Source organism: Neopelma chrysocephalum, unplaced genomic scaffold (assembly GCF_003984885.1).
Source record: "Neopelma chrysocephalum unplaced genomic scaffold, ASM398488v2 Primary Assembly neopelma1_26b, whole genome shotgun sequence".
Lineage (NCBI taxonomy): Eukaryota > Metazoa > Chordata > Aves > Passeriformes > Pipridae > Neopelma > Neopelma chrysocephalum.
This window is the reverse complement of record NW_020897696.1, coordinates 4,713,725-4,740,841: the sequence shown is the minus strand read 5'-3', so window position 1 is coordinate 4,740,841 and position 27,117 is coordinate 4,713,725. Positions and strand designations below refer to the sequence as shown.

At 41.8% G+C, this 27,117-nt stretch overlaps 2 protein-coding genes across 2 annotated transcripts; one reads left to right on the top strand and one right to left on the bottom strand.

Moving 5' to 3' along the window:
• The first annotated feature begins 108 nt into the window (after positions 1–108).
• On the top strand, positions 109–20,815 carry BPHL (biphenyl hydrolase like). The gene is made up of 7 exons (XM_027676279.1): positions 109–320; positions 4,807–4,910; positions 7,241–7,407; positions 11,586–11,739; positions 14,065–14,196; positions 17,189–17,312; positions 20,391–20,815. The coding sequence occupies exons 1-7, from the start codon at positions 217–219 to the stop codon at positions 20,476–20,478; spliced, it is 873 nt and encodes a 290-aa protein (XP_027532080.1). The 5' UTR covers positions 109–216; the 3' UTR covers positions 20,479–20,815.
• Positions 20,766–23,554, bottom strand: LOC113964271 (tubulin beta-1 chain). The gene is made up of 4 exons (XM_027676278.1): positions 23,430–23,554; positions 22,632–22,740; positions 22,254–22,364; positions 20,766–22,042 (listed from the first exon to the last, which is right to left on the bottom strand). Exons 1-4 carry the CDS (start codon positions 23,484–23,486, stop codon positions 20,982–20,984), a joined length of 1,338 nt encoding a protein of 445 aa, XP_027532079.1. The 5' UTR covers positions 23,487–23,554; the 3' UTR covers positions 20,766–20,981.
• Positions 23,555–27,117: the final 3,563 nt, after the last annotated feature.

Sequence of the window (27,117 nt, the reverse complement as noted above, 5' to 3'; positions counted from 1 at the left end):
GCCCAGGCGCCAAACCCTCCCCTCCTTCCCCTGAGTGACAGCGACAGTCGCCAATCAGAGCGCAGGCAGCGGCCACCGCCTATCGCTGCACATCGCGTAGGTGACAGGTGGGGGTGGCACCGCATCCCGCCCTGGGGAGGAGAGGGGAGGGGAGGACAGGCAGGACGGCCCTTCCCGTCTCCTCCCCTGCCCTCCAGGCCGGCCTCGCTGGGCGAAATGTGTTCGCGGAGCGCGGGCCGGGCCCTCTGGGTGCTGCTGCAGCTGCAGCTGCGGGCCCGGGCAGCGCCGCTCATGCCCCGGGGACCGGCCGCCTGCTACGGGTAAAAACCACAGCCGCCTCCTTCCCCACTTCCCCAGCTCCCTCCTCCCTTCCCGCGGCTCGGGGAAGGGGATATTTGACAGACAGGGGCGGGGGGAGCGGGGGGAGGCGGCGGTGCGGGATAAACGAGGTGTGTTGGCAGAGGGGGTGTACACTAGGTCGGGTTGGGGGTGACAAAGTGGTATCCTGAGGATCCTGCTCCTACTTTCCCTGTAATGCAAGGAGCTGTACAAGGAAGACTCCGCAGCCCCCTCTCGTCAGGCAGCACCTGTCTACCTCCCTTCTGCCGGCCCCCGCAAGGCAGGACGTGCTGCTGACCCACCGCTCCTCTGCCCACCTGCTGCTGACGAGGCTCCCTGCAGGGCGCCGAGGTTGCAAAGACAATACATATGTCTAATATGCACACTAATACCCGCTATAGTAGAAGAAATTCTACCTGAAAGTCAGTGTGGTTTCAGTGCCAACAGGAGTACCACAGACATGGTATTTGTTCTCAGACAACTGCAAGAGAAGTGTAGGGAACAGAACAAAGGTCTTTATGTAACCTTTGTCAACCTCACCAAGGCCTTCGATACTGTGAGCAGAAAAGGTCTGTGGCAGATTTTGGAACGTTTAGGTTGTCCCCCCAAGTTCCTTAAAATGATCATCTCACTCCACGAGGATCAGCACGGCCAAGTCAGATGTGGCAACACACTTTCTGAGTCCTTTCTGATAAAGAATGGCGTGAAACAAGGCTGCGTTCTCGCTCCTACCCTATTCACAGTCTTTTTCAGCATGATGCTCCAAAGGGCCACGGCAGACCTCGGTGATCAGGACAGTATCTACATTCGATATTGTACTGATGGAAGCCTATTCAACCTAAGGTGACTGAAGGCCCACACCAAGACCTTAAACCATCTTGTCCGGGAGCTGCTTTATACTGATGACGCCGCCCTTGTTGCCCACACAGAAGCAGCCCTGCAGCGTTTTAACATCCTGCTTTGCAGACGCTGCTGAGCTCTTTGGGCTGGAAGTCAGCTTAAAGAAGACAGAAGTTCTTCATCAACCTGCACCTCAGGAAGTCCCCCATCATCCCCACATCACCATTGGCCAATCAGAGCTCAAATCAGTTCAGCAGATTAATTACCTAGGCAGCCTCATCTCCTCGGATGGTAAGATCGACAGGGAGATAGACAACAGGTTGGCAAAGGCATATAGTGCTTTCGGAAAGCTTCATAAAAGAGTTTGGCAAAATAAACACCTGAAGAAAAGTACAAAGATCAGTGTTTACAGAGCCATAGTGCTGTCTACTCTCTTATACGGATCTGAATCATGGGTCATCTACCGCCACCACCTGCGTCTCCTAGAACGCTTCCATCAAGGCTGCCTCCGTACAATCCTAAACATCCACTGGTCAGATTATGTGACTAATACATCTGTTCTTGAACAAGCAGCAGTCACAAGTATCAAGGCCATGTTACTGAGAACACAGCTGTGTTGGGCAGGGCACGTCTCCAGGATGAAGGACCACCGCCTCCCTAAGATCCTGCTTTATGGTGAACTTGCCACCGGCTGCCACAAGAGAGGAGCCCCGAAGAAAAGATACAAGGACTCCCTGAAACAACATCTCAGCCTTGGCCATATTGATCTACATAACTGGTCTACTCTGGCCTCCAATCGGGAGGCCTGGAGACACACCATCTATAACGCTGCTGATGCTTTTGAGAAAGCACGCAGGATCACTCTCGAGGAGAAAAGACAACACAGAAAGAATCGTGCCTTGCAGACTATACCTCCTAAGGAGTCTTTCTGCTGTGCCTTTTGCAACCGGACGTGTCTATCTCATATTGGCCTTTTTAGCCACCAATGCGCTTGCAACAAACGTGGGTAGTGCCCTTCCCAAATCTTCATTTGCGAAGCCTAGCCATGATGATATAAAATACTGTTTTTTCTGCAAATCCTACCAAGGAAAATTGACATACTACGATAATGTTTTCCCCCTGCACAGATAAAGACTAGGTTATATTGTAGCACAGCTGCAACAGAGGTAGTTCCCAAATTAAGCTGCACTCCTACAGCAGTATGAGGTGAAGTACAAGATCTACCTACTCGGCATCTGTGCTCTCTTGGTAAACACAGGCAGTATGTATCCAATGCTTCTCAAGAGCTATAAACCTTAACATTACTAATTCAGATACCAAATAGCGGGGTGGGTTTTGTTTTGTTTTACCACAGTTTCCAGTTATGCCAACCAATGGAAAAATACAGTCCTTATGAAAACTTAACAGAAGTGAAGTCACCACACTGAAGCACACTGAAGTGATATCAGGCTCACAGAAACTTGGTGTTGAGGGGATCAAATCTGCCTTAGGAGTAGCCAGTTCCAACACAGTTTCTCAATGCATTAAAAAAACCAACTTATCTGTTCTTAGTCTGAAAAGTATTGAAAATACTCTCTATGTGAAACTCCTGGATTTCATTGGACTTCACACTGAGGCACAATCCAAGAATAGAAAAGCATCACAAACTCAGCAAAATTCTCAAGCCCCTGATGTTAATAATTAATCCTAAAAAATGTAGAACTTTGTAAAAAAAAAAAGTAAGCATGTGAATCAGGAAAGCAGAACATATAACTGTCTATTGATACTACATGTTGCTAACCTCTTTTTTAAAAGGTAATAAGATAGTGATTATTACTGTTTCGTTAGGAACTGAAAGAGGTTTGGCAACTATTAATCAGAAAAAAAAATCACATCTTTCTATAAAATGTAATAAGAGCAAGATGCTCATTTGCTGTGGTGAGAATTATGATAAAATACCTGTTGAAAATAATGACAAACCAAAAGATGGTGTATCAAGAATTAAAACATTCTTTTATAAGGAGAAAAAAGTGAAAGTTATTAAAAAAGGAGATAAGGCAGCCATCTGAATACTACATTCAGAATTCAAGTTGGGAAGTATATAAGCCACATCGGGTGTGAAATACAGACTTAGAGGAAGTTTAACATTACAGTCAAACTAATCACTTGGATCACATTAGCATAACAGTTCAGCAAAACTCACTGAAGTTATAATGACACAATGGATTTCTTTGAGCTGTACTCTTGCCATAGATCTGCATTTGTACTCCAGTTCTCAAATTGGATCTGCACAGGTAGAAGGTCCTGATTTGATTCTGCGCAGTCACTACTTATATTCAGGCATGAGGCATGATAGGTTATGTAGACCTAAGATTTTATGTAAAATCCAAATATCTTTGTGTTGAACTGGTTCTGTGGTTTAACTGCCACTTGTGTATTGTGAACCTGAGTTGGCAAGCTATTGTTAGTTTTCCTTATGAAATGGGGTTAAATTAGTGGGATTTTTTACCTGTAATCCACCATTTTAAACCCTATATGGATGAAACTATGCTTACATACTCTAAGTAGTTCAGACTTTATATGTTAAAATTGAATTTTTAATAAGTTGCACAGTGCCTATCATGGAATAGAGATTATTGTTACATCTAAGAATGGAAAACAGCATGTCTGTATGCATGTGAAATTAACACTGATGAATTCATAAGGCAAGAATATTTAATCTAAGTAAATTGAGAAGTGCAGGGAATGAGGGCTAATCATTCCATCATATTACTACTTTTAAATAAAATGTGTTACGTTGTTGAAAAGATTTCTTGCAACCATTAGGGCACAAGTTTGCTTGGGAGAACAGATGCAATGATTTATACTGTTATGAAGATACTTTCAATCTATGCTACTTCTGCTTTCTCACTAGGTGTTTGTATCTAGATATGGTATCTCAGGTCACCTATTTGCATTTACACATATGTCTTCCTCTGTACTGAAGGTTAATGTAGGGGTTTAAAGGTTGGGGCTGAGAGGTGGCCTATGCAGTCATTTTCTGTGATAATTTTTTAGTGTGTGGATTTATGTGGTATTTTCCAGTTAAACGTTATCTCCTGCTGAGATTACACTGACAGAAATATTATTATCACATTCTTTTTCTCTGCTCTCATCTCAGTGCAAAGTGGTTTCCATTGTAGACCCTGTGGTTCATGGGAAACCGTAACAATAGATTGTGGTTTCTTTGGCAGACGGAGAGGCTCAGTTTAGTAAATAACAAGGTGAACACCAGCCATTTCGAAAGATTTGCTGTGACAGAAAGAGGTTTCTCCTCTGTAATGTATTTATTTCAATATGTTCCTGTAGCCACGTAAAGCTGCTTTTTTATTCTCCTTGTTGCACCATCAAGACTCCTTTTTTCCCTACCCTTTAACTTAGTCATTTAACTACATTTGTGAAACCTGAGTATGAATGCTACATAGTGGTCACAACTGAATACTTCTCTGTTCCTGAAAAGCTTTTTATTTAACCTCCCGTGCACCCATGAAAGGCAAGTGTTGTCATTAATATCTAGGAAAATTATTCTGTATTTCTGAAGTGACCATGTAGTAATAAAATCAACTGTCTGAGTGTTCTTCTATTTCTCTCCCCTTTCCCCACCCCTAGTACTTCAATAACATCTTCCAAAATCCAAGTGAATGGAGTCCACCTGCATTATCAGCAGACGGGAGAAGGAAGTCATGCAGTTCTTCTGCTTCCCGGAATGCTAGGTCTGGAGATTTTATCTTATCTTTGTAGAGCAACCACCTCTCAAGCTAGAATGCACAAAACTGTTTTGTAGTATATATAACTCCTGATTATGGTGCATCATCATTTAAAAAAAAATTGCTACACATACAACAGATAGGAAAATGCAGAGTTATTGCCATCAGTTAACAGTTTTTAAAAAAAGATTTCATTTATCACACTAGGTGCCTTTTATAGAAGGTCTTGCCTTGTGTAATGGTCACTCACCTTCTGGATTTAACTGTGCAAGGGCAGTGTCTGGGACAGGTGGCAAATAGCTACACAAGGTGGAAAATAGCAGAAGGGTGGTGAAAATCAGGTCAGTTATATTTGTTACACAGACTGAATTATGCATTCCTTTTTAGAAGCTAGATGCATTCCAATTGAATTAATAGACATGATGCAGCATTTGCAGTTTATAATGAAAAAGTCACAGTTAAAACTTGCTTATTGCTGAAAGGAGTATTTTCATGTTTTGATTTTTCAGGGCAACATCATTAAGATTCTCAGTGGCTTTTTGAGGTGAACAACAGGTTCTGCTAGATGAATGCTATCTGTCCATCTGTTTTTGATAACAGCCTTTTAAAATTAACACAGCCTATTTTTTCTGGGTTCTTGCAGTTCTAAAGGACCAATCACTTACTAACAGTTCATAGCAGGCTGTCAGTAGGACTGTTATTGTGCTCAGAGTTGGGCTAATACTTAACTGAATTGCTGGATCAGGATGATAGAATGTCAAGAACTGAAGAGCAGGAAACATTTGTTCTTGGCAGCAATGTTTTCAAGTCTCCATGAATTGGTTCTTTCTTTCAAAGAATTCTCAAGGGGACAGTGGAAAAAAGTTAATGCTAGGCATGCTTCAAAATGTCATATGTTTTAACCTATTCGTTTTAAACAGCTTGTTAAACTAGTAATACTGTTACCAATGCTAACTCTTTAAATAGACATACTATATTTCTTCAGTTGTGAGTAATATTATTACTATTAGGTGTACATTGCCATTGTGCAGTTAATATTAGTAAAAATAGAATCTTTACAATGGTTAAGTTTATGGTTTAGTATTTTGGGACAACATATGGGAATGAATATCACATTCTGACTGTCATATCCTTCTTCCCTTTTACGGACACTAAGTTTTCAATATTATTTCATTGTTAGACTAACAAGTTTGATGTGGCAACAAGATAAGTATTTTCAGGTGAACAGAATTAATTAGTCTCTAGGCTATTTGTAAACTACATTAAATCAAAATAGAATTATCTCTATCTAGGTAGAAAAATACTAAGAAAAGCATGAAAACACAGCACTCAGATATGCTCTCAGTCTTGTGTAATTTTTAAGTGATGAAAATATAGTATAACAAGCATGTGCATGATAGTGTAGAGGTGATACAAAGCCTCTGTAAGAGTCAGTTTGTTGTTGGCGTTTTTCAAACAACCTGATATTTTGCTTCTGACTCTAATATAACAATGCATAGCCAATTTTATATTTGATTTCCATCATTTGAGCATATTAAATCTGAACAAGTTTTAATGAAATAGCATTTGGTACTGTTATCACATGACCATTATGCAAATAAGACATAAATTGCAGTCTTACTTTCATGCTAATGTTCACAGATAGCTTAATACAATAGACGGGAGTACTTCATCTTTAAATCCTTTGAAGGTCTGAATCATTAAAAAAAAAAAAACGGTTCTGCATTGGAAAAAAAATGTCTGTATTTGGCTTGTATTGGAACTATACATATTAGGCAAATCATAAGTTACAGTTTTATGCTTCTGTGTCACCACTATCTCCTCAGGCAACAAAGTATTTAAAGGTCAGCTTTAAGTACCAATATCCTCATAGAAGTGCTTTATCAAATAGCGACAAGTGTCTGACACAGTACTTTTCAACTACAAATTTGTAGCTAGAGTCAGCATCTTCCTCCCCTTTCAGTTTCACCTGTGCTTCCCAGGTAAACAGCAATGACCATGTTAGTGCTTTCAATCTGTTAAAGATAAATCCCTAGTCAGGTAACTCTGAGATTCTTTATTAAATCATCTGTGTAGAGCACAGTGTGTGATAAGCTTACATACCTACCAGAAATGGTTTGCTCTGGACATACTGCAGATGGTTCTAAAGATTTTAATTGGGGTACTTCCTGTCTGAGAGTTACAATAGATAGTTACACTTAGAGATAAAGAATACTTCAATTGTTGGATAATATCTTTTTTAGAATAAAGTTACAAGTTTCTGCAGGTTTTCATTTAGAGTATATATACTATGTATGTATTACGGTGGTTAATAAAACTGAAAAATTCTGTTTCAGGGAGTGGTCAAACTGATTTTGGACCTCAGCTTAAGTTTATGAATAAGCAACTTTTCACAATTGTTGCTTGGGATCCTCGGGGATATGGAAAGTCCATTCCTCCATCTCGAGACTTTCCTCCAGATTTCTTTGAAAGGGATGCAAAAGATGCTGTGGATCTTATGCAGGTAAATCTATTCTGAGACTTTATTATTTCTTTTTTTTTTTTTAAAGCTGTCTTTCTTAAATTTTGGGAAGGAGGAAGGTTGTTTCCAGCAGACAACAAGTTATGCAAAAGATGGTACAAATGAAGACTTTAGAGTGAGCAAGTACACACTAGTGTGGAAAATATTTTCTTCTTCCATCTATTCTGCAAGATACATAGTGGTTCAGCAGTGGGAATTAATTATAAAACAATATGCATTTATTCCAAGACCTGCCCTAAGAGGTTTGCAGCCAAGAACCATATAGGTTCAGGTAAAGTGTATGTTAAAACCAAAGTCTATACAGTGGTTTAATTGAAGAGATTACAGTAGTGAAACGCTCTTAGAAAAATTTCTATCTAATAGAATCTTGGCATTTTGCCTTGAGCAGCCCATTTTAAGAAACATTTGATTCTAAAAATTTACCTGATGCTTTGCATTTTACAGCATATTACTGAAATAATTTTTGTGGGAAATCAAAGAGTTCCTATGACCATACCAAATCTTAATAACTAATACAACTTTTGTGATTGTAAAGAATATGGCTTAAGGCTGTTATTATTTCTCCTTCTTGCAGATTTTTTTTATTCAAATCTGTGTTTCTGTGTTCTTCTTTTATTCCATCCTATAAGTGCCAACACAATTTTCTGGTTTAGTTTTAACTAATATATTGGCTTTGTTATATTAAGCTTTATAGTCTCTTTGGTCATGTTAAGGAAGTTCACAGGGCATTCAAATTCCAAAAATACGAGACAAGATTCAGACAGTCAATCCAACTGTATTTCTGTAATAAAAAATAATCTTTCTGAAACCCATCTGGAAATGGAAATGCAGCCTTCCTGGTGTATTCTGCATAGTGAAACAAAATAAGTCTGACAGGAGAATAGGGATTAAGACACACATTTGCCCTCTAACCATAAAAGCAATCTCTCTGAACTGTAAATCTTCAATTTCTTCTGCTACACTAGCAAAGAAAATAAAGATGCTTCCATGAATAGGTGACAAACTTTCAGTCTAAATGGTTCTAATCCCCTTTCTTGACCCTGTTCAAATACTAATAAATGCAAAATAGAAAACAGCTTTCCCCAAAGGGAAAGCTACATGTAACCATGTAGCTTCCAGTCAAACAGGACAGCAGCCTACCAATCTCTAGAGCTGCCAAAACAAATAAGACATAGCATCCTGGTTTTTTGAAGATGTTTCTTAACATAAGTGTATAATAACAAATTATTAAAATCTTCCCAAGCGTGGGTTGCTTGCTTCTATTTTAGCATATTATAAAGGATAGCACAAATCCCAAGGAACCATTCCAACTGTGATATGCAGAATATAATGGTTTACATGCATCATCCAGCCTACACTCAGCCAGAAAACACATCCCTATAAGTGAGCCTTCAGAACCTTTGTTCTAGTCTCCTTCCAATTCTGGTATCTCTGCTGGAGATGTGAGTGCTGCAAGCTTCCTGAAATAATAAAAGCTGAAATTCTGCTGAGTATTTAGCACCTTTATGCAGGTGACACTATTCTGTATCTCTATATGTGTTCTCTGAAGGAGCTTGCTTGAAATAAAAGAAGTACAATGCAAATAAGTCCACTTCCCCACACTTCACCCCAATGTCTAATGCAAGCAAAGTCAATAGCATTAAAACAATCATTAGGGAAATAATTAGTATTGATATTTAAGAAATTCTTACTCTTCAGAGCTACTGTCCTAGTGAAGGGATGAGCTTGGGCTTCTCCATGTTTTTGTAGATCAGTTGTAATTTTGGCTTGTGATACACTCCCTGTGACCCAGTTAAAACATAAAGTGCAGAGTGCTTTGTATTGCAACTCACTGTTGTATGTTTCTTTTCTCACAGCATATGAGTCATTTGATTGCATTTCACATAGGTCTAGACGGAGAAGGTGACTGAAAGAAATTTTGCTCATTTACAGAGTAAAGGCAGCACAAAATCCCCCACAGAATTGCGCTGTACAACCAGCTTTCAAGTTATTGCCAATATTAGGTAGAGACCTGTACTGTAAAGTAGTTCAAAATTAAAGCAAACAAACATGCATACCTTATCCAACACATGCGTTACATCACATTGTTTTTTTGGAAGGCTGCAAAGGATAAATTAAATTCCTCCTGCTGGAAAGGCATCCTGAGATAACCCAAGGAATGTATCGAGATGATGGCTAGTAAACAAGAGAAATACTTGAGGCAAATAGGTCTCAAATAACCTGGCATAAAGAACAAAACTTTTAATCAGTAATTCCACCCATCAGCCAGCCTTGAGCTCCATATATTTGCTGTTGGCAGTAAGGTAACAGTAGGAACAACATCAAAAACTTAACCTTTACAAGCACTGCTGCCAGCTCCCAAAATCTGCCAAGACATCAGTAATCCTTCAGCAGCACAATAATGGAAGTTGGTCACAGATAACTACTTTTAGCAGACCAGGCCCAACTCGTCAGCTCCTAAAATTCAAGATTCTCTTTTCTTGCTGTCAGCTCTTACTTTACATGTCCCTTTCTTTCTCCTATCTTATTTCTTTTCTGTTTAGTAATTATAACTCAGCAGAGTGAAATCTAAAATTGTTCAACACTACAGTGAGCAGTATAGCAAGGAGGAAGCCAAAACCAGAAAAGCCTTATAGGGATAGAAATTTGCTAAATATCAAGCTGACTGATAGTTATGCTTCACTTGAGCATCAAGTTTATAAGCAGACTAGAAGCTTCTTTTTCTCGCTCTGTAATTGTTTCTCTCATTGCCTGCATTTTTGCTTTCTTCTATCCCAACAATGTACTGGGCTTCCAAGAACACCGAGCACCAGAGAAACTCATTCAGCTAACTTGCTCCTTTTCCTACCAAAGTACACTATCTTCCTTAATCACATCTACAAGGCTGCAAAACAGCCTTTATATTTGCTTGTGAATGAGTTCACAAACTGAAGTTTCTATATGCAAAACTGCAAATATCACTTAACCACTGAACATTGTCCCTGTACAACCTTCAGATGCATTTGCTCCTAAGTACCTTTACCTTCCCCACTCTTTGCCCACTGAACATAACACACGCAAAATCCTCTCACCTCTTGCTCCAGTACCCTCTGCCACATGTTCTACTTTATGAAGAAACAAGGGTTTCAAATTCTAGTGGAAAGCATTATCACAGAATCATAGTATATGCTGAGTTGGAAAGGACCCATCAGGATCATTGACTCTAATTCCTGGCCCTGCACAGATTCCCAAGAATCACACCATGTGCCTGAGAGCACTGTCCAAATGCTTCTTGAACTCTGTCAGGCTTGGTGCTGTGGCCATTTCCCTGGGGAGCCTGTTCCAGGGTCCAATCACCCTCTGGGTGAAAAAATTTTTCCTGATATCCAAGCTAAACCTCCCCCAACTCAGCTTCATGCCATTTCCTCAAGTCCTGGCACTGGTCAGAATAAATTAAGGTCTGGGTTTTTGTATTTTTTGCCCTGAGCCTTCCTTTTTGAGGAGGAGGAATTTCATTATTAATGTTTTGAATTGCAATTCAGCATGAAGTAACATTTAAAATATACTCTTAAAAGCTTCAGAAAATGTGACTTAGCCACTAGAACTTGATGCAATCCTTTAGGAAATACTTTAAGCATTTTTTGGTTGTTACAGAGCAGATTTTTTTTTTAGCTCAGCTAGCATCAGTAAATTAGATCACTGGGTTCCATTTTTTAAGTCTTACGCTTTTCTTTTTCTTAAGTTTAGCTTGATCTGGATTACCTACCATCCACACTGTGATAGTCTTTGCCGACTTCATACCAAGAGAATCCACAGATTCTTCATACCATCAGGCTCTCTGAAAAGTCTTTATTCTCCATTGTAAATAAACATTTCTTTTCTCTTTTTTTTGAGTCCTTTTTTAAATACAGCAAGATTCTAATTAGGACTACTGCCTGTTTCATAAAAGAGTTTATAGAAAATTGAAATGGTGGGTGTAATTTATTGTTTTCTAAATAGTTGACCTTCTCTAGTATTTTTTTGTATAGCAGGAAAATTATGCTTTCTAAATATGAAAGCTGACTATAGGTCGACTATGTAGTGTTGTATCTAAAACTGTACAGTTAATTTTCAAGAAATATTTGATGTTTGCTTGTAAAACCAGCTGATGATTAGCATATAACTTTCTTGTGTAAATCAAGGCACTAAAATTTAAGAAGTTCTCTTTGCTGGGGTGGAGTGATGGTGGAATCACAGCACTCATTGCAGCTGCAAACTATCCAAATCTTATCCACAAGTTGGTTGTCTGGGGAGCAAATGCCAGCGTTACTCAAGAGGATGTGAGAATTTATAATGGTATGTACAAACTGAATATCGTATCCTAAATGAATTATTTTAATTTTTTCTTGACCCAAGAATCTTAGTCATGTAATAGCTAAGTGGAGACAGAGTTGAGGACACCACAAACCTAAAGAGATAGGACACAAAATTCGCTACATTGCTAAGTATGGGGATAGATTAAAGTTATAGTGAGAAACTCTCTAACAATTACTTTAGGGGTAATATAAGAGATTTTTTAACAAATCCTTAGCCACTTACACAGCTGAAAAGTGTAAGTTATAATAGTAGTTTTCAGAAAGTCAAATTTTTGTTGCTATAACAAATTCCTAAAAATAAATCCCAAATAATACTATTGACCACAGGTTTAATTTCTTTTCTCACATCTTGCACAACCTTTAAACAAGATCCACAGATAATCACTGGGCTAGCACATACCAGCTTTTGCCTCTAGGGCCTATATAATAATATATAGACAGTAAGAAAACAAGTTCATAACTTACCTATTAAGTCCGGGAAGCAAATGAATCATTCAAGTAAGTGTCCCAAGATGCCTTTATAATTTGAATTCCTTTAAAGTTAATTATTGTCATTACAAAGTCTTTGCAAAGTAAAGAAACATGGGATTTATGATCCTTATTCCACTCACATGAAACAGAATCTGATCACTTCTTACTATAAAGGAAAATAGCAAAAAAACTGGTAGTGAGTTCAGAAAGGGAACGTATTTCCTTTGGAACATAGAAATTAAGAGTTAGCCTTGTAGGCTCTCAACAAATGTAGCCCAGTATAATTTCATTGTAGTGACTGGAGTTTGATTTATACCAGCTGTGAAATCTGACTAGCTTCAGCTAATATACAAGTATATGTATTGCACATATGTATTTACCTCACCTATATTAAAACACTTCCAGTGGTAGTAGCAGTAGTATATTTTTTAGTTCAGAAAGCAAAATGCTTTTTGGCTCTGTAAAAGTGCTGCTTTATTTCTTTACATGATTTTATATTTATGAAGTTTTTATTATGTAAATATGAAATGCATATCAGTTAGTATCAACCAGCAGGCTAAAATGAATAAATAAATAAATAAACAAATAAATTAAGTCCTACTTTACATGGAGCACCCACTGCAATGCTGACCTTTGGACTCTTTGTGGACTGGTGCTTTCAAGATCTCTGGGTGATGGAGCTCAGAGAATAGCAGCACAAGTCTTCTACGACTGACTCATCAGTGCATCTCAGCTGCAGTGGAGAGTTTCATAGGAGAGAAAGATGTTTATTTGGTATCTATGTCCTTTCAACATTGGCTTCTCCCTTCTCTTTTTAAATTGAGGCCAGCCACAAGGAGAAAACAGTAGATTGTATATGGAAAACAGCTGTTCAGTAACACCTAGCCTGGAGTGAGCAAACTCATTTCCAGTCAGATGCTCTTATAAAACACTTTCAGTCACTGCTACCTTTGTCATTTGGCCAGACAGGTTCTGTTTGTTAATTAACACCTCACTCCTTTCTTTCCCAAATTCCCATTTGAAACCAATAAAAAGCTTTGCTAGTGTTTGGTGATTCAGTAATTTCAGACTGTCTGCCATGCCAACTTTGTTTCAGGCTTTATCGGTACAAAGCTGTACACCTGAAATACAGTTTAGTGAAAGTCACCTATTTGGACTTGGTTTGTGAGCAGTACTGAAAATTTTAGGGGGGAAAAAAAGGTTAGGTAAATCTGATAAATAAATGATTAGATTTCAGATTATTTGTACAGCTTTAGCCAGCCTGCCATGAGTCATAGAACTCTACTAAGTAGAATCACTTGTTTTTCTGTAAGACTATGGCAAATGTACCATGATGTCAGCCTGCTGGAATGCCTTAATAAGAGCTTCCTTCCTCTGAGAAGTGGTAGGAGCCATGGAGAAACTTCCATCCATGAGCCAGTGCAAAAGGATAAAGGATATAAAAAAGAATTGCCAGCTCTGGCATGTTGATAAAATATTCCCATTTTTATACACAAGGTACCTCCTTGAGCTTCTGTTCAGAAAGCCCTCCAGAAAGGACCATTGGAAGTTTTAGGAATGAGTTCTTTGATTATAATTTTTTTCAGTTGTTCCTTGTGGCCATAATAACAAGATGGTCCTTTACAACTCAGAAGACCCCAGCAGAGATTGCACAACTATCTCTTTTATACCATTTTGATACTATGAATTATTTAAAACCATTAATTACAGTTTCAAGTTTGAAAGACATATTTGCAGTCTGGTTTGAAAACTTCCTCATATTAGGTGTTGTCAGTACTGCGTTGTATCTTGTTGCTGGAAAGGACTTAACATATTTCAATGTTATTTTATGTAGGCATCCGAGATGTTTCAAAATGGAGTGAAAAGGTCAGGAAACCACTGGAAGAGATGTATGGGCATAATTACTTTGCAAAAACCTGTGAGGCTTGGGTAGATGGAATATCTCGCTTTGCTGAAAATTCAGATGGTAAGGCTTTTACAATATTAAACTGAAGCAATTATAGTAGCAGTTCTGGATAAAAATCTAATAGTACTCACAGTAACCAGTAAAGGAAGGACTCTGCATATGGCATTAAAAGCTGGGTCTGACTCACACTCAGGAATAAAACAGTTACTTTGTAGATGGTTCACAGAACCAGCAAGGTACAGGAGGAAAACACATTTATGGAAAACATTAGCTGATGAGTCCCTCCTCTTGTTCCACCACAAAACTGCATTATCAAGTCATTGCTTTTGTGCAGACTGAACAGGAGAGATTCCTCTTAAGCAGAATCTTCTTCTCCTTTCCTGTCTCTGTGTCAAAGGATTATCTCTTGGTGACACTGTTAAGATATCCCAAAAGTGTGTTCTTTCCTGTTTTTGCAAACTGGAGCTGAAGAACTCTTTCAGACCTAGAAGCATACGAGTTAAAAAAGAAGAAAAGAAGGAATGTCAGATTTTGAGAACTCAGAATTTAAAAAGCACATTTAAAAAACACTATTACCATATCTTAGGTGTTTAAAAAATTTAAAAAAAAAAGTTGAACTAGACGATATAATTGTTTATCTCTGAAGATTCCTGCAATTACTCTACATAGAGGTTTTCAGCCAAGGCTATTTTGAAATTAAAGTTAAGACACTGAAACAAAGGTGCAGATACAGCAGATATAAGAAAAGGGGTTAATAAAACCCATCAAAGAGAAAAGGAGGACAGCAAAGCTTACGCTGGTTAAAAACTCAACTCAGGCTCTTTTTTAAGATGTAGACTATTTGCCCTAAATGGGACAGTTTTTAGTGTGAAATGTCATAAGAAATAAACTTTTAGAAGGAGCCAACACTTAATGAAACTGAGTAAGTTGCATGAAGTTGCAAAATCCAAGATTCTTGCTGCTGTTACATGCTTTACTAGGAAATAACTGCCAACTATGACCTTAGATGGCTTAAATTTACTTATTCTGAAAAACAGTCAACATTTCTGCAGGTTTTGGAGGACTGTGGGTTAAATGTTCTAAATGAAAACATTTAACCAGTAGAACTGCAAACTAAGACTCTATAAATAAGGAAGCAACTGGAAAAACTCTGTGAAATTTCCTCTGACTGTAGAGCTAGGGAAAGTGTGTGTGTATGAGCATTAACCTTACAGCTATTGGTAGCTGCAAGGTGACAACTACACACAGGACAAAGTTAGCTTGACGAGAAATAGAACATGAAACTCATCGAGGATGTTTTGCCCAAGATTCCCTTGTGAGAAGTTAGGCAATGAGTTTGGATACTGGGTTACTAAGGGATGAGGAAAAAAGAAAGGGGGAAAAATTCAGAAGACTCTTTAAGCAAAAGCATTAAAATTGCTTCTAATGAGATTAACAACTAGTAAGCATAAAATTATTCTTGAGGTTCTGAATGGGCAGGGAAAATAACCTTTGAATAGTTTTAGTACAATTTGTATTAAATGGTTATGCTTTTGTATTGGGTTTGCGTGTCCAGGTTTTGGTAGCGGGGTGGTGGCTACAGGAGTGGCTTCTGTGAAAAACTGCTAGAAGCTTCCCCCATGTCCAGCAGAGCCAATGCCAGACAGCTCCAAGATGGACACATGCCACTAGCCAAGGCTGAGTCAATCAGAAATGGTGGTAATGCCTCTGTGATATTTTAGAAGGAAAAAAAAGTTCTTGCAGCCAGAGAAGAGCAGAGTGAGATTATGTGATAGGAGCAACTATGCAGACAGCAAGGTCAGTGGAAAAGGAGGGGGAGGAAGTGCTCCAGGCTTCAGAGCAGAGATTCCCCTGCAGTCCATGGTGAAGACTATAGTGAGGCAGGTTGTGCCCCTGCAGCCCATGAAAGTCAACGGGAGTGCAGAGATTCACCTGCAGCCCGTGAAGGAGACCCATGCCAGAGCAAGTAGATGCCTGAAAGGAGGTTGTGAACGCATGGAAAGCCCATGCTGGAGCAGGGACCTTCAGACCTATAGAGAGAGGAGCCCACCCTAGAGGAGGTCTCCTGGTAGGATTTGTCACCCTGTTGGGGACCCACAATGGAACAGGCTGTACCTGAAGGACTGTGGAAAGGTGACCCACGTTGGTGCAGTTCATGGAAAACTGTTGCCCGTGGGATGGACTCACACTGGAGAAGTTCGTGGAGGCCTGTCTCCCATGGGAGGGACTCCACGCTGAAGTGGGAGGACTCTTCTCCTGGAGCAGTGGCAGCAACAATTGACCCTAACCCCCATTCTCTATCTCACTGCACTCTGTGGGGGAGGAGGTAGAGCTGGGAAGGAATTTCTAAGATTTGTTTTACTTCTCATTATCCTGTTCTGATTTCATTAGTAGTAAATTCCATTAATATCTCAAAGTTCAGTCTATTTTGCCTGTGACGGTATTCAGTGAGTCATCCCTCCCAGTCCTTATCTCAACTCATGAACCTTTCATTATATTTTCTCTGCCCTGTCCACTTGTGGGAGAAAGTGAAAGTGGCTTTGGTGGATGCCTGGCACCCAGCCAGGGTCAGCCCACTACGTCATCGCAGACAACAAAGGGTCTGGGAGGTGCAACAGGCCTGAGTACCACCCAAGTTAACTTGTTTATAGAAGTAGCAAATCTTGTAACCTGACAAACGGTGTACCAAAATGCAGCATTAACATGAGGGCTGTAAGACACTTAAGGCTGAAAAGAACAAAGCCAGGAAGGAGATGCATGTATTGGCTTTGAAGAGTCAGAGAGCCTGGGGGAAATGTAGAACAGAGGTACTTCATTCTCTCTATCCTTTTGTGCTAGTATCCATTAATGAATTGCAGTGAAGTAACATTTTGGAGAAAGAAGTGTTAACTTACCTAGTCCTACTTACCTAGATCTGTAGATTAATCGCACAGTATCAACAAGGAGAGGCAATAGCTAGAACCCAGTGGAGTTCAGACTCCTCTACAAAAGCAGTTTCAGTCTTTCATACAATTTTAAAATAAAGTGTGACCTTCATTTATTTTCTCCCTAGGTAATATCTGCCAACAGTTGCTGCCAGATATTAAATGCCCCACATTTATAATTCATGGTGAGAAAGACCCTTTGGTCCCACAGGCTCACGCAGAATACATTCATAAGCACATCAAAGGCTCTCGGTAAGTTATATGACGGAGTTTTTATAAACCATTGTTGAAGAGATGAAGCAGTTCAAACCCACAGTGTTTTTATAAAAAAGTATTTGGACAAGTTGTCTCTGCCACAGAGCTATTCTAAACATCCCTAGCAAGTTACAATGCAAACAGTGTAGCTGAACCTTTCTTGCAATATAAAAAGTACAGTATTTTAATAAGCTCCTTCCTAAAGCCCTCTGAGAGAAACCAAGTTCCTTTTCCTCTTTTGACTAGTCACACAGAACCAGCACTCCTCAATATTTATCAAAACAAGCAAATTTCTGCTTTAGTTGTTGTGACCATTGCATTCTTTTTGGTGTAAGAGACCTCATTTCTGTCCCATTCAGTAGAACAGGGAACTTAGATGATATGAATGGGGAGAGATTACCAGTCATTAGAGAGAAAAGCACAGGACACTTCTGTTTGGTCTGCCTTGCTGATGTGAACCACAACCTCCAAGATTTTATGTTTCCAACTGCCCCATGAATTTTCAGTGTTCTTAAGAAAAACAGAATGAGGAAAAAAAAAGGTGCAACTGTTCTCCAAGATACTACTTTATCAACAAGAAAAGTCCGAGGACATGATGTGCTTCATGTGTGCTGTGGTTTTATCCCAGACAGCAACTAAGTACCAATCAACCCCTCACCAGTGGGATCAGGGAGAGAATCAGATGAGTAAAAGGGAAAAAACTCATGTGTTGAGATAAAGACAGTTTAATAGGTAAAGCAAAAGCCACACATGCAAGCAAAGCAAAACAAGGACTTAACTCACAGCTTCCCATAGGAAGGCAAGTGTTCAGCTATCTCCAGGAAAGCTGAGCTCCATCACACATAACAGTTACTTGGGAAGACAAACATCGTCAACTCCAAACATCCCCCTTCCTTCTTCTCCCAGCTCTATATGCTGAGCATGATGCCATAGGGTATGGAATATTCCTTTGGTCAGTTGGGGTCAGCTGTCCCAGCTGTGTCCCCTCCCAGCTCCTTGTGCATCCCCAGCCTCCTTGATGGTGGGGAGTATGAGAAGCAGGAAAGGCCTTGACACTGTATAAGCACTATTCTGCAATAACACAAATGTCTCTATATTATCAACACTGTTTTCAGAACAAATCTAAAACATATCCCCATAACAGCTAATGTGAAGAAAATTAACTCTATCCCAGCCAAAACCAACACGATTTGAAAATTCCAGAAATGCTTCCTATTAAAAGCTAGGATTCTACCAGCTGAATTTTCTTCATAAATTTGCACACAAATGCAAGAGTTCTATTACTACTTAATAACAGACTGTGATGATTAGCAGTAGAGAACAGAAGTAGCAGGGGGAAAAAAAACCACCAAGCACATTTTTATGAATGCATAATATAGGAAACTGTTTTATTGGTGTCATGTCTGTGCAAAAATGAGTGATATAATTATCTCAAAGTCAGCCCTGCTGACTGTGGGAATGCATTATGCCACAGGGAAGATGAGAACAAGAGACCTTCCTAACAATCACATACAGGTGTTTTATTCCATGTCTGCCAGTTAGTTACTCCTACGTGGCCTGGTCAGAACACATATCATCCTTTTTGGTTTCACTGAGCTCTAAAATGCTCCAAATGCTGACTAAGCCAGGTCATGACAAAAACTAGACAAGGATCTGATAGCTTCTTTTTGGAAAACAAGCCAAAAAGGAAACGCTGTTAGAAATTGCCATCCAGTAAAATGTAAAACAGTGATTCTTTCATGTCTTTGTGCTGAAGTTCTCCCCTGTATGCATATTTGTCAGAAAAGAAACCAGATTAATGATGTTCTCAGAAATGAATACTTGGGTACATAGTCCCCTTCTTCCCTGTTTGCTCTGGAAATGACATGTTCTATTGGGAAGCAGGAGGAAAACCTTACATTTAGCACATTCTCAGTAATGCAAGTTTCTATCATCAGCTTTTCTTGCCTTGACTTTTATCTAGTAGTAAAGTAGAAAAAGCTTTTTCTGATCTGTAATGCAGATATATTTCTTGTTTCTCTTATGGTAGAAGAGTGTGCCATCACTCTGCCTTTGCATGGTAAGGCTGGAGTTAGGTAGCATTACAGTAGTAGGAAACATTAACAGCAGTAGAAAATAGCATACACAGCGCTATAGGTTTCTGCATCTGTGCTGCTTAGTCTTTGAAGAAAGAGACTTAATGAAATTCAGATAAAGTTTGGTAGAAAAGCTGGGTACGTTCACATCCTATTGGCTCTTTTCCCAAAACAAAACAGCACTTGTCACCACTAAAAGATTAATCCCCCTTGCTGTAGTAGGACACAAAGGCAATGACATACCAGTCAAAATGGCTTTAGCTCTGTTGAAACCGCTTAGCATATGTTAGAACAAAAACAACTTAAAGAATTTCCCACCCCTGTGTAAAGAATTGGACATACCTGATGTATAAAGTTAGTCTCAGACAGAAAGCAATGGTAAGCAATAGTAAGTAGCATTTTAGGCATGTCACACATATCCATATTACAAAGATCTAACCTTCTAAGAAGCTACCACTTTAAGCTTTTGTTATAACCAAAGAAGTTCTGACTTCCCTTTTTACTTTAATGAATGAATGGTGTTAGGTTGGGATTGTCTTTTTGCAGAAAGATTAGACAAAGTACAAACACCAAGTAAGTTTGAGCTGTGGAGAATTCTACATTTTTGTAGTGATCTCTTCAATGTGTTCACTGCCCAGCACAACTACTGTTCTGTGAGAGACAAAGTGCTCAGGTACTTCACGTACCTTTCAAAGATGCAAGCTGTTCACATAAGTTTTGGAATCTTATCTTCTTTGTAGATCACAGAAAAGGCTTCTAGAAACTAGGCAAAATTTGTTTCAAGCTTATTTTATCCTTCTCAAAGTGGGGCAATTGGTGTGCTTGTTGCTTCAGCTGTTGGTGTGGTTCACATTCTGAACCACATACCTAGGAACAGTATTTAAGTGTTACTTCAATTCCTTATTGGGTAATCAAGAGCAAGGAAAAGGCAACAAGTATTTTAATCACCTATACTCATGGAATAAAATGTATAATCTATGTTTGATTTTTTTCTCTTAAGGTTGCTTCTGATGCCAGAAGGAAAGCATAATTTACACCTGCGTTTTGCAGAGGACTTCAACAGACAAGTGGAAGACTTCCTATGCTGACTTGAACTATAAAACAAGTTAGAGATGCTTGTCCTTTGACTTGTTTAAGAGTTTAGGGTGGCTTTCCATTTTCATTCAATTTATAGGTAGGTCTGAGTCCTGTAAGAAAAAACATTAAACACATATGCATGAGAAGCATATGTTTTGAGAATATGTAAGCCTCAGTGGATCAGAGCACACCACTGTGCTGCAAGATTTCTGACATGTCTTTAAACTTACTTCTTGCCACACAGGATAGGCAGCTGTTCTTCATCCAATAGAGGCATTAAGAAAGACAGAAAACATGATCTAGAATACATGCCTTTATGTGCTCTTAACATTAAAGGACAAAAAACATTGTGAAAATTAGGATTCAGAACTGTTACATTGAGAAATCTACCAAAGTTACAAGTGCTGAGAAGATAATTAGTACACAGTTTCTAGAAAACATGCTTCACCACCACCATCAGAAGTCATTCAGTATGCATGCCTGCTTTACAGAAGTTCTTATGATACCAGGGGGCTTAAGCCTCATCCTCCTCCCCTTCCTCTTCAAACTCCCCCTGCTCATCAGCAGTGGCGTCCTGGTATTGCTGGTATTCGGAGACCAGGTCGTTCATGTTGCTCTCTGCCTCCGTGAACTCCATCTCATCCATGCCCTCGCCGGTGTACCAGTGCAAGAAAGCCTTGCGCCGGAACATGGCCGTGAACTGCTCCGAGATCCTCTTGAAGAGCTCCTGGATGGCCGTGCTGTTGCCGATGAAGGTGGCGGACATCTTGAGGCCGCGCGGGGGGATGTCACAGACAGCTGTCTTCACGTTGTTGGGGATCCACTCCACAAAGTAGCTGCTGTTCTTGTTCTGCACGTTGAGCATCTGCTCGTCCACCTCCTTCATGGACATGCGGCCCCGGAAGATGGCGGCCACCGTCAGGTAGCGCCCGTGGCGGGGGTCGCAGGCGGCCATCATATTCTTGGAGTCGAACATCTGCTGCGTCAGCTCAGGCACCGTCAGGGCGCGGTACTGCTGGCTGCCGCGGCTGGTGAGAGGGGCGAAGCCCGGCATGAAGAAGTGCAGCCGGGGGAAAGGCACCATGTTGACCGCCAGCTTGCGCAGGTCGGCGTTCAGCTGGCCGGGGAAGCGAAGGCAGGTGGTCACGCCGCTCATGGTGGCCGACACCAGGTGGTTGAGGTCCCCGTACGTGGGAGTGGTCAGCTTCAGGGTGCGGAAGCAAATGTCATACAGGGCCTCGTTGTCAATGCAGTAGGTCTCGTCCGTGTTCTCCACCAGCTGGTGCACAGAGAGGGTGGCATTGTAGGGCTCCACCACCGTGTCCGACACCTTGGGCGAGGGCATCACGCTGAAGGTGTTCATGATGCGGTCGGGGTACTCCTCCCGGATCTTGCTGATGAGGAGGGTGCCCATCCCAGAGCCTGTGCCTCCACCCAACGAGTGGGTCAACTGGAAGCCCTGGAGGCAGTCACAGCTCTCTGACTCCTTCCTCACCACATCCAGGACAGAGTCCACCAGCTCGGCGCCTTCCGTGTAGTGCCCCTTGGCCCAGTTGTTGCCAGCCCCGCTCTGACCTGGAGGGCAGACCACAAGCAAGGTGCCACATTAGCGCCCCAGGGACAAACAGAGATGATGCCACTTTCCCCTTCCCCGTGGGCTCCACCCTTCGCTTCCATCCCCCCTCTGCCACTGGGTTTCAGGTCTCCCAGGGTCATTTGCATGCTTGCTCCAAGTCTTTTCTGTGTGTTGAGTTCCCACTCTGGGACTCTTCCATCTCACGCTCACCAAAGACAAAGTTGTCAGGACGGAAGATCTGTCCAAAGGGGCCAGAGCGCACAGAGTCCATGGTGCCAGGTTCCAGGTCCACGAGGATGGCACGTGGGACATACTTGTTACCTGTGAGAGAAGCCAGCATTATAGCCCCACAGTTGGTAGCCAGTGTCACAGGACCCCTGCTGTTCTCCGATCTACCTCTCCACATTTCAATGGAGAGACACAGTCTCAATCAAGACTACTGTATTATCAGTGCCTTTCTGAGAACAAAGGTCTCTTAGAGGAGTCACTGGCAGATGACAGCTCTTGTCCAGGGATTTTTCCAGCCTCAGTGAACTGACATGCCTACCCCATTTAGTTAAGGACATTTGAAGAATCAGACAAACTTACCAGCAGCTTCATTGTAGTAGACATTGATCCTCTCCAGCTGCAGTTCACTGTCCCCGTGATAGCTGCCCGTGGGATCAATGCCATGCTCATCACTGATGACCTCCCAGAACTAGAAGAAATTTTTGAAAAATGGCAATTAGCTATTTCCAGTGCCAGTGGAAACAGCTGGCCAGTGCCAATCACACACACCAGTGCGGTCTGTGCATGCCGTGGCCCTGACCACTCCCTTGCATGGCAGAGCAGCTGCTGGGCAGGAAGGTGAGTCAGTGCTCAAGGGCTTCACTGGCCACAGCAGCTGAATTAACAGAGGGCAGACAAGAAGGCAGGGCATTGAAGTAACAAGTTAATTCGTTTGTAGCTCATATCCAGAGGGTGACCCTCCCTGGCTATCTGAATTTGTCCTCCTCCCATTGTCTAGCCTTGGCTTAAGACCCTGTAGCCACTACAAGATGGCAACACCTGCACACCCTCGGTGGAGGCGGGTAACCCGTGGCACTGACACATCTCCCGTTCCCTCCCTCGGGAGCCGGTGCCGTGGCTGCAGAGGGGCGAGGCAGCGAGGGGGTTTCCGCGGCTGCCTGCGGGAAGGCAGGGCAGTGCCGGACCGCGGCGCGGGCACATCCCAGCCAGCGCCCAGCCCCGCGGCAGCTCACACCGCCATGGACAGCAGGCGCAGGGGCAGGAACCGCGACGCCTTAGCAAGTTGCCCCGGGGCGCTTTTCGTTTCGGGACGGAGCTGCGCGCTACCCGCGGGGTGCTACGCGGGGGGAGCGCCCCGCTCCCCTCACCGGTCCGTACCTTGGCGCCGATCTGGTTGCCGCACTGCCCGGCCTGAATATGCACGATCTCACGCATGGTGCCTGTCTCCGAAGCTGCTGCTCCTGTCGCCTCCTTCGCCGCCCGCTCCCGCACTCGCTGCTGCGGTGGCCGCGCCCCTCGCAGCCCCTTAAATCGGGCGCCGCGCCCCCCCCCGTTGCTGACGTGATGCAGGAACGGAGCGGGGCGGGGCGGGGCGGGCCCACTTATTGTCTCCCGCGCCCCGTGCGGGCCCCGCGTCCAGCCGGCGGCGGGTGCGGGTCTGGGGGGGCGGCAGCCTGCGGCCCCCTCCACATGGAGAACGCCGCTGATTTGAGGCTCTGGAGGAACCTCGCCTTCAGCCGTCGGGGGAAAGGCCGGAATCGGACAAGGCATGGCACATCTTGGGGTGAAAAAGTGAAAAAAGAAAACAAAAACACCTGACTCCTTTTTGCACACCTGTTGGAACTCGTCCCCGTGCTTCCTTTGACCTCTACCACGCTGCAGCAGCAAAGCACGTGCAGCTGTGTTTTATTAGCACCCTCAAGCCTGTATTTCTAGCTCAGGCCTGCTTGATCATGTTTCAATATGTTTTAAGCACAAAATCAATTTTTTCCATAGCTCAGGCACCTGAAACAAGCAAGGATTGGGTGGCGATGTTAGAACCCCCAGCCACTTTCAAGCAGCACAACTCTATTTTAAATAGTGCTGCTAAACCTGTATTTGTGGGGTTCCAATTTCAGTGACACAGAGGACTGGCATAAGATTTTATGCTGATACTAAAGAATGCTTTTTTCTGGGAGTTATCCAGCAGTGATAGCAGTTTAGCATCCACAGGACTAGAATATCTTTTTTTTTCTATAAGTGAAGTTTTATGTCTTACCAGACACCTGCCATACAACTCATTTTGGAAAATTTTGGATCCTGCTCCAAACACCTCTGCTTGATCTCTCATAGGAAAAAAATGAGCTAAGTATATGGTGGATGACCAAGGGAGGAGGGACAGTTCAAAAACAACAATGAGAATATAACTAAACCAATGGAGATACACACCTGTATCTGCACTGCTTCCAAGGACTTTATCTGAAACAAATTTCAGCAGGGTCTGTAATGGACTGTGGAGAAACTATTGAACTTGACTATAAAACATCAACTGATTCACAGCTATAAATATTTTAAAAGTGAAAGTAGCTTTGCCACACAGCTGGCCAAATTATTGAGGACAGCTTTACACTAGCACAAAGGAAGGGAGATAACAGCCCACAATCAAGCAAGGAAGTGGTGGAACAGGTTGGTAAAGAGGATGCAAAATGATGCACCTTGTATTCAGTATAACGGAGCTGGTAGGGGTTCACCTCAAGCACAATATTTAAGTGCCAAGAGGGACAGCATGGTAAGGCAAACTCTCAAACTTTTCCCAAGCATCAACAGGCTCAACACAGTTAACACTTTATTTTGTTAAGGCTTTTGAACTGTCTCTATAACATCCCCATAGGCTAACTGATGAAGTATGGCCTAGATAAACAGACAAGCGAGATGGAGTGAAAACCAGCTGAACTGCCAAGCTGAAGGATTTGAGATCAGCAACACAAAGTTCAGAAGCCAGCCACTAGTGGTGTACCCCAGTGATTGATCCTTGGCCAACACCACTTAACTTCTTCATTAGTGACTTATATGGCAAGAGAGTGCACACTCAGCAAGTCTGACGATGACACAATACTGGGAGGAGTGGTTGATATGCCAGAGGGTTGTGTTGCCATCCAGAGGGAAAAGGGCTAAGAGGAACCTCATGCAATTGAACAAGGGGACATGCAAGGGGTACTTCCTGTACCTGGGAAGGAACAACTCCCTGAAACAGTACATGCTGGGGGCCACACAGATGGGAAGGAGCTTGGCCAAAAAAGGACCTGGAGACCCTGGTGGACACCAAGTTGAATATGAGTCAGCAGTGTGCCCTTACAGCAAAGGTGACCAACAGCATCCTTGACTGTATAAGGAAGATTGTTACCAGCAGGTCAAGGAAGGGGGTAAGTTGTGGTGAGACACATCTGGAGTTTTACATCCAATTCCAATGGGCATATTGGAGTTAGTCCAATGAAAGGCCGTGAAGGCGGTTAAGGAACTAGAGCATCTGGAGCTGAGAGCTGGGACTGATTGTCCTGGAGGAGGCTCAGGGGATTCTTATCAGTGTGTATAAATACTTGATGGGAAGCAGTAAAGAAGATGGAGCCAGGCTCTTCTCAGTGGCATGCAGTGACAGTAGGAGAGGCAATGGGCACAGACTGAAATATAAGAAATATAAACATAAGAAAAAAGAACGCTTTGCTCTGGTATAGGTTGTCCAGAAAGATTGTGGAGTCTCCATTCTTGGAGATATTCAAAACCCAAGTGAACACAACCCTGATGAACCTGCTCTAGTTGACCCTGTCAGGCAAAGGAAAGGACTAGATTAGATGATCTCAGAGTCATCCAACCTCAAAAATTCTGTGATTGTATGAAAGGCAGGGAAAGGAGTGGGAGGCTGTAGGTGACCAGAAACACCAAACAGTTTATTAATCTCACTGTCATAGTACACTATGATGTTATATTGCAGCTGTAACACTTTCAGAACCAGCAGATTTTTGCAAAGGTGAGGCAATAATTGATATGGTAAATTATACCACTATCAAGAAGAAAGCCAGAATGATCTGAGTTGTTTATATATTACTCAGGTTAGCTGTGCTTAATACAATATAAATCAATGCATAATGTCACCAGTTTTACTCTTTTTTTTTTTTCATCTATGTCAGGAAATACTGGTGGCTAAAGAAGTACCGTATCTTTGCCTGGCATTTGTCTGCTGTGACCTTGGAAATGTACTTTGATCGTATTTTCAAAAGTGGCTCTCAGTTTGCTCCAGTGAATGACCTGCTTATCAACTGTGGTTCTTTTCCTTTCCAAGTGCAGAAACCTCATCTGCTGTGAAATGTCACATGCACAGATTTGCTTAAGCTTTGCAACACAGGGAATTAAGTGTGGTGGTATTACATGTGGCTTTTACAAACACAAAATATCCAAGATTGTGCTGGCACTGAGATGTTTTCACCAAATTCTGTTGAAGTTTGTATTCTTTATATCCCAGTTGTATTTTCCTCTAACATATTTCTGCTGTACTTAATAACAGGTGGCTTTTGCTCCTGCTAACACAACTCATGCATACACATCTGTACTTGCTATAGGCATAACCCACCCTTTTGGGCAGAGCAGCAGGCAGCTACATCTTCTCACTACTGGTGGAACTGCAATACAACTGCATCTCTGGCATCTCCGAGGTATCCACACAGACACTGAAGAGATTTTTGGGTGGCAAAGTATTTCTGGCTATCTACAAAAGACCGACTTGAAGCACTATGATTCTTCTCCTGAAGGTACCTGGACACTCCCTGAGATGTCTTCTTCCTACATACAGTGGCTTCCTATGGCTTTATAGTTATTCCACTAAGGATTTTGAGCTTTTATTAGGAAAATAATTCTTAGATGCTATAGCACTGGTCTCTTTGTAGATTGCCACTGTTTTTGGGGGGGGGATGTAGCTCCAGGTTTTAAATTGAGTACCTAAAGGGAAGTACATGTTTGTGTGTGCAAGTTTGCTCACCTGCAGCACTGCTGAACATCCATGAACACACAGTGAACCAAATTAAATGTCAGTTAC